At 36.3% G+C, this 8,347-nt stretch overlaps 1 protein-coding gene across 1 annotated transcript in view; it reads right to left on the bottom strand.

Moving 5' to 3' along the window:
* Positions 1-1,630: 1,630 nt before the first annotated feature.
* Positions 1,631-8,347, bottom strand: part of CDO1 (cysteine dioxygenase type 1) — a 10,042-nt gene continuing 3,325 nt past the window's right edge. Inside the window, exons 2-5 of the mRNA XM_008571306.1 lie at positions 7,359-7,436; positions 5,426-5,580; positions 3,259-3,428; positions 1,631-2,341 (exon numbers count right to left, since the gene is read on the bottom strand). Coding sequence (XP_008569528.1) covers positions 2,312-2,341; positions 3,259-3,428; positions 5,426-5,580; positions 7,359-7,436 — 433 coding nt within the window. The 3' untranslated portion in view covers positions 1,631-2,311. The remainder of the gene's footprint in view (positions 2,342-3,258; positions 3,429-5,425; positions 5,581-7,358; positions 7,437-8,347) is intronic.

Below are 8,347 nucleotides of genomic sequence, written 5' to 3'. Positions count from 1 at the left end.
GGATCGCAACCCTCAGTGTTGCCCCCGTACCAGACCGGGGACCGGCAACGGGATTGCAAACCTCGGCGTTGCTCCCGCGCCTCGCTCAGCCAGTGAGCGGGAACTGGTCCGTATGTGGGATCCGAACCCTCGGGCGGGAGCGCCGCCGCGTTTCCCAAGCGGCGCACTATCCAGTGCGCCACCGGGCCGGCCCAGGAAATCTTCTTAATCATGCTTAATAGGTCTACATATAAAGAGTAATCATGTCCCAGAATGGATTACAACAGGAACCTTCCCTATACCTACTGTAGATAATGAGACTTAGGCAAGATTTTTGGACTTTGGGTTGATATTGTGATGGAATGCGATTTTGGAGATCTCGGGATGGGTGAATCTGTTTTGCATGTGGGCTGGACATGGCTCATTGGGGGTGAGAATAGACTGTGTTAGGCAGAATAGTGCCCCCTCAAAGACATCCACATTCTAATCCCCAGAACCTATGAATATATTACCTCATGTGACAAAGGAGACTTTTCAGACGTGATTAAGGGTATGAGCTTGAGGTGAAGACATTATCACACAAGTCCCTCAAAGCAGGAAAGGGAAGTAGAAGAATATATCAGAGTGATGAGATGTAGGTCTAAACACACCATTGCTGGCTTTGAAGATGGATGACGGGGGCTAGAAGTCTTCAGAAACTGGGAAAACCAAAAATAGGAGAGGAGATCCTACCCAGAACCTATGGAAAGGAGTGCAGCCCTGACAATGCCTTGATTTTAACACTGTGAAAGTCAGACTTCTGACTTACAGAGCTGTAGGATAACAAATCTGTGTTGCTTCAAGCCACTGCGTTTATGGTAATATGTCACAGCAGCAGAAAACCAACCCAGTATCTAATTCATTATGGTTGTTTTTTCGGAATTAAGTTTGTTATTAAGTATGTTCAAACAATTTGTAACAATGCCTAGTATGTAGAAGGCATTTAATAAATGTTAATATACTTCTCAAAGATGATAGAAAGCTTAAACATAAAGATGCAAATAATTCTGCAACAATATAAAAACCACAATCAATGACCTATATAGAAACTATTTTCAAAGGACTTTTCTAATTAAGCTATTTCTAAGAAAATCGCCTAAAGCAGGGACGGCAAACACAGATGCATATGTGGGCTTTGCAGGCAACATAAATAAGGGAAATAGGTGAGTTAGGGACTGCAGCAGATGGAGGGGTGGCCTCATTTAAGGAGCAGAACCTAGCCTAGCTGATGCCAATGCAAATGAAAGCAGGCCCAGTGTTCTAGATCCTTACCTTCTATGAAATCTCTAGTTTCTGTTTTCATATTTTTTGTTTTGTTTTAAAATCTCCAGTTTTAAAATGTTGAAAATCAATTCACATTTAAACACATACACAGGTTAAACTGATCATGCCTATGAGCCACACTAGTGCCAGAGGCCCTCAGGTTGGTATCTCTGACCAATTAATGAACACATATGAAGCCTGAAAAGGTAAGTTGCTTTCGAATACATTTTTTTTTTAGCCCTCTCCTATTCTTACATCATAAAAGCATCTTTGACAGTGCTCTTGTTAATCTGTGTCAGAAACTATGACTTACATAGTTTTTAATGTTAACCAGAAAGACAACTTCAAATCATGTTCAAATCCAGTTTTATTAAAATTATTTGGCAATTTTGGTAGCAGTACAAAGTCTCTATGACCATGGGACACAGACATGAGTTTATGTTCTGGTTTGTTGTAGGTTTGGGTACACTCATTTTTCTAAATTCTCTGCTCTTCATTTCATTATTAAATGGCAAAGTGCCTTAAGTTTCTTTATTTATTATTCATTGAAAAGGAATTTGTAAAATAAGATCGAAAAAATAAAATCCACAGATTCGAAAAATTATCTTCAAATATTAAGAAAATATAAAGTATTCTAAAGAAACCTACATTTAGTCCTCTAGGTAACAAAGCAGGTATTGGATATCTGTGGTTTCCTGTTTTAGTTAATACTAATACAGTTCAAAGACCAATGTGTTTCCAAAAGCTGTAAAAACTCTAATTGACACTCCCAGTATGTTTTCAATGGAATTAAAGGATAGAACCAGGAGAGCACTTGATTTGGCTTTTAAAATCACATGACTTTTTCTTAAGTGGAATTTTTCTTCCGCAGTAGCTCAGGGCACTATTTGCTTACTTCATGCCTTGTAATTAGCATCTGCCTTATAGTAGATCTAAGTGTATTATTGAACAGGAAATGGTAGGAGGTCTTCCTGTCCAAGGCAAATATTCAGCAGACCTTAAAGTAAAACCTTAGAGGGTTTGTTGCTCTTTAGTTGTTCTCCAGTGAACCTGAAGTTGTCTATAAGAAAGGAAAAAAAGAAAGCTGTGTAAGAATCTTTGCACAAGACATTTCATCTTGTTCTAAGTAGTTCTGCTTTTCCAGCTATGGCCATGGAGCCTTTTTCTTTCATTCCTGCAATAAGAATATCTCTTAGGATTCAGAATGTGGATCTGCCCTAGCTTCTCCCAAAGGCTGTTCTTTCATAAGATTCAAGAGGATTGTTTTCAGTCTGTTTTGATTCACATCTTCTGGATATTCCAATTACTAAATAAAGACCATTCCCCTAAATGAACAATTTATTACACCAGAGGTAGAAGACTGCCATACCATGTTAATGTTGGTTGTCTTGTTATTTTTAGGTAGAAATGCCTGTTCCTCAAGAAGGAACATGTTAGTACAGTCTATTCTCTAACTTGTTTATGATCTAAATAGCATTACAACTCAAAGAAAAAGCAAACCTGGCAATCAAAACAGACAAGTTTCTTTAGATATATCATCAGAATAAGGTCTTAATTTTACAAAGGTTAATTCTGCAACTTATTTGTGTTGTCCCAGCAGATTAGACCTATGAACAGTCATAGCAGTAGCAGTTATATTAAATAATATAATTTTACTCTTAATTCCCAACTAAATGAAAAGAAAACTTCTTTAGGAATGAGCATACATCTTGAAGTTTCTCAATTAAGTAATTCTTTGCGTGAAATGGGGGTTTTAGTTTGTTTTTTACAAATTGAAAGCATGGTCTTCAAAGTTAAAGAAAACAAGATATGTTGGGCTTTTCCCCTGAGTTAAGGTTCATCTCATTCTTCAATTCATGAATATTTAAAACTTAAGATATTCAAATAATATTTAGAACAACAAGAAAAGCAATGCATACAGTGTAATGTTGCCAAACCACAAAGCATTTAAACCTGAGAAAGAGCAATTATACTTACAAATGAGGTCCTGATTCCAAATTTGCTATGGAATGTCATGGTGACTTTGTTTTTATGACCTGTTCTTTGATCAAAGGCATGACATGTATCAAAAGGCGGACTGTACAAGTGAAGACTCACGGCAGGTTCTGTATGGCTGATATTCTCTACTCGATGTAAGCCAATGGAATCTAAACAACATCCAAGAGAGAAGAATAGATAAAGCAACTTAGATGATAGCTGTAGGTAAACATTTTCTTAATCACTTAAGAACGTGAATCAATTTTGATGAATAAGGAATTAACAGAAATTAGTTAAATTGACTGCTAAAGATAATAAGCAACCTGCATGCATTAGCCTCTGCTCCTTCCTAGAACTCCCCCCTCCTATTATAGTAAAAGAATAAAAAAGGTATCAATGTACAAAGAAAACAAAAAAAGAAAACATCAAAAATATGGTTGGTTTTACACAGCAGAGAAAGCTGAACCCTAAGCCATCTGTGAGAAAAGCCATGAAATAACCTGATTTATACCTTGAAACTGCCAAATAGCTCAGGAATTGGCAGTACCAGGTACTTCTGGAAATGAAAGTGAAGATAGGGCTAAAAATAGAAGAACTGGCAGAAAGCCTGTTTAAGAAGCAGCATCTCAAATTCCTTTCACCAATTCTCCCTCCCCTATTCCCCAGTAGAAGACTAAAATCTTTTCTCTAGAAAGAATACAACAGATGAACTCCAGACTAGTGTACATCAGGTGATAAATAGGTGAATTAAGCAAAAATTTATATATTGAATGTTAAGATCCCTGCTTTAGTGGCCACCAAGCTGCCAGACAGGATTTTTTTTCTCCAGGCAGACGATGGGAAGCAGTTTCTCAGGGAAGATAAAAGCCCAAAAGATATTGTCATTGGGAGTTCTTCAGGGAAAAGGCTCTGCCAGATAATTGTAGAGTGAAATCCAGCTGACATGCTCCACTCATGTGTTCACAGATACCACTTAACATTTTTGACCCTGGTTTTTAAATATTAGCACATAGCCAAGGTCACCAGACATTTGAGCAAGACCTCTAGTATGAAAGACAGAGGCCAGAGCAACCTGATAAAAGCAACTTGAGACAGACTACTCAGAAGAAGACTTAAAAAAACCTATCATTAGTGTTCTCAGAGAAAATACTATAAAAGAGACAAGAAAATAAAAAGAGGTTTTAGAAATAAAAACCTGAATAGAAGGGCTGGCAGAAAAAGCTGAGGAAGACTCAAAGAACAAAAGGATGAAGATTTAAAAAAGAAAGAAAAAAAAACAGAAATAGTTCAGGAGGTTTAATATCTAAACAATAGGAGTTTCAGAAACAGAACAACAAAAATCAAAAATCAAAGAAATAACCTAAGAACATTTTCTTGAATTGAAGGACATGAATTTCCAGATTGAAGAGAACCCAACACAATGAATGAGTCACCAAACAAGATTCATCACTGTAACATTTCAGAATATTGGGGACAGAGAAAAGACAACAAAAGAGAAGATCCCAAAAGTTTCTAGAAATAGGTTTCATAGAAAGATTAAAGAATCAGAATGATACCAAGATTTTGACAAGAACACTGAAAACTAACAGACAAAGAGATTACCTGCATAGTTCTGGGGGAAGATGTTTGCCAGATCATAATCCATATCCAGCTAAATTATCAATCACGTTGGAAGAGTTGAATACAGAGATTTTTAGATATAGGAAGTCTCAAAAATTTACCTTCCATAAAACCTTCCTCACAGAGCCATTGGAGTATATGCTCCACCAAAACAAGGGTGTAAATTCATATTTGATTCTACCTGTCCTAAGTCTTGGCAGGTAAATGAGATTTTTCCGTGGATGCTAATCTGCATGCATGTTTTTAATAAGTAATTCCAACCCAAATTCAAAACCTTAAAATCCAAAATTCACTGTGCTTATGTCATTTCCCAAGTTGTTTTTGTTGGGTTTTATTTTTTTTGATTTTTTAAAAAAAATTTATTTGGCAACTGGCTGGTAAGGGGATCTGAATGCTCGACTTTGGTGTTATCAGCACCATGCTCTAACCAAGTGAGCTAACCAGTTATCCCCCAAGTATTTTTTAATCATGACTCCATGATCCAGGTTTCAGATAGGAATCCGTGGTTTTTCCCCACTTGCTCTTAGAAAAAAGGATAGGATGTTACCATTGATATAGGCACACTGGTTTTCCCTCAAGATTCTTTCAGACTTCTTGATCATCTCATTGGATTTTTTGTCAGGCCAGGCAAATAATGTCTCCTTTAGATTTCCCTGCAGCATCTTCAGAAAGCAGTGGGAGTCGGTGTGATCATGAATACTGCTATATATACACAAAATGACAACTGAACTCAGTAGATGGTCTAGCACGCAGAGCTGATACCTACACACAGTGAATAGGACATCACCCAGGCCAAAAATCCATTTCAGCTGGATTTTAAAAATATCATCAATTTACAATTCAACATTGTTCAGGGCAAAGTAGTAAAATGTCATCCATATCAATGCATATAAGGGGTACAGTTTTGATGCATACCCTTATTAAAGAACAGTTTTTTTTTTAAACCTCATCATAATACTACATTTATAACAAAAATACAAAACCACCAAGCTTTTATCTTCCCCAAAATAACTCACTGAGGCTGGACTAGGGTTTGATTATGAAAGTACATTACAGAAACTTTAGAAAAGACAATCATTTATAACAATTGCACCACGCTGAAAAGATCACTTAACATTCAGTATTTTTCTCCACAGGCTTTTTCTCTTTTTCTTTCCTTTGAGGAGGAAAAAGGCATATGTATGTGTGTTACCATCCTAAAATTATACTGTAAAGTACATATATATATATATAATGTAAACATTGTGCAGATTTAAAATATCCTACCTGTGATTACTTCTCAATATTGGTGGGAGAAAGAAAGTAAACTGGATGCAAGGAAAGAAAGGATATATTCACGTAATCTTACAGTAAATAGTATTTAAGTATATGAAGTAGTGGTAGCTGTAGGATGGATTAAAACATACGAACCTACATATGATTTTGGTATTTATTTCATATGTTGAATTCTACTATCTTATATATGTACCATAAGAACTTGTTTCCTAAATCCACAGAGCCTAGTCCTACTCTTGACATATAATCTGCTTTAAAAAAATATTGAGAGAATGAATGAAAACAACTCCATTTCATGAGTAAATAAATGTACTCTATATACCTAACTTTCTAAAACCTTGTAAATTTATGTTTCCTTTCTCCCATCAAAAATGGGTTTGATTATTGTTTTTACCATTCTCAAAAGACTGAGAAGGACTTGTTTAAAAAGATAATGCTCAGTTGGTAAGACTAGCAAGTGTACAAACTAAAGACAAACTAAGGAAATAAGTTTCAAAGAATCAGTATTAGTTTAAGTTGCCTCTAGGTAAAGAAACTAAATAATTAGTGTGAAGTAGAAAGAAATTTTCTGAATCTTTTGTTTTAATGGCTTGATTTTTTTTATTATAACTTGAAAATCTGTCTTTGATAATTGAGCTGCAACTTTTATATTGTTTATAATTATATATATATGACCTATTTCTGCTATGTTCATTTTTATTTTCCATTTACCATTTTTTTGTTGCTTCTTTTTTCCCTCTTTTCCTTTTTTTTTTTTTTTATTAAGAATATTTATGAGATACAAAGCTAATTGTCACCCCTCCTGCGCATGATGTGAAGGCCAGATTCATACTGGGAGCATACTCCTTAATTTTCTGAATTTCTGAAATGCTTTTCACTTTGCTCTTTGGTCTCCCAATTTGTTTACACACCTCAAACACCACAAATGTCAACTTTAAGCATAAGTCCATATAAAGTTTAACTCCAAAGAAGACAGAGGATTAAGGGTGTATACATGAACCCCTTTTGATTTACAGGGTGTATACATGAACCCCCTATGCTAATTCCAATGAGAATTTTTGTTGGGATTAGGGGACACTGTGAACAAATAATTATAAAATGAGGTTTGTCATTACTTGCAAGAAATGTGGCTAGCCTGTCACCATCCTTCTCATATGCTAGAATAGATGTTCTAATAAATATCTGTGAATGAATAGTCATATTACCTGCCATGTCCTTCACCCCAACACAGAATCATCAGATTAAATTTTCCATTTCCTAGATCCACAAGATTTCGGGTATACCTAAAGAAAGAATGTATTCAGAAGTTTGAATTTGGTTATTTAAACAAGTGCTAGTAAAAATAAGTGTGGCATAAAGCACCATCATTCACAAATGTTAGTGTTTCTACCTCTAAGCAACTTTAAATGTGGCTTTCTAATAAAAAACCCAGCACAAATGAAAAATATTTTTTCACTGTTCATTTTGGATATTTCTGTATTTTGAATTATGGGGTAGCTGCTCAGTTTTATTAACAGCATGGGAAAGATAAGGAAAAAGAGCAACTTTCATGTTTCTCCAAGTGATAGTCTCAAACTGACAAAGTGAGTTTCTCAACAGAAGGTATTTGCCAAGTGCCGTAGTGCTTTAGGCAAGAATGTTGCTATTGTTTGGAGTTTTGTTTTTCCTCTCTGTAGCTAAATCTGGACTTGAGAAACAAGCTTTCATTAAATATCTATTCTAGAATTTTTCTTAGTTTTACTAAAGACCAGACACAAATCATATTTGAAAGCATTAACAATGAAAAGTCCTCCACAAATAGGGAGGGTGTTGACCTACGTACCAGAACAAAGGAAACTACATTGGGGAAGAAAAGAGCACTCTAAACCTTTTACAATTAGGAGAAACGAGTAATTGGCAAAAAAGAAAAAAAAAAAAAAAATCCAAACCAAAAAACCCCCACAACCATATCACCAGAAAAAATTTTTAAAAATCAACTTTCGGGCCGGCCCGGTGGCACACTGGATAGTGCGCCGCTTGGGAAGCGCGGCGGCGCTCCCGTCCGAGGGTTCGGATCCCACATACAGACCGGCTCCCGCTCACTGGCTGAGCGAGGTGCGGGAGCAATGCCGAGGCTTGCGATCCCGTTGCCGGTCCCCGGTCCGGTGCGGGGGCAACACTGAGGGTTGCGATCCGTTGCCGGACACGGAAAAAA

Source organism: Galeopterus variegatus, unplaced genomic scaffold, assembly GCF_000696425.1.
Source record: "Galeopterus variegatus unplaced genomic scaffold, G_variegatus-3.0.2 Scaffold676, whole genome shotgun sequence".
In the NCBI taxonomy this organism is placed as follows: Eukaryota; Metazoa; Chordata; class Mammalia; order Dermoptera; family Cynocephalidae; genus Galeopterus; species Galeopterus variegatus.
Note: the sequence above shows the minus strand (reverse complement) of the source record. Positions and strands in the feature narration are given on the sequence as shown.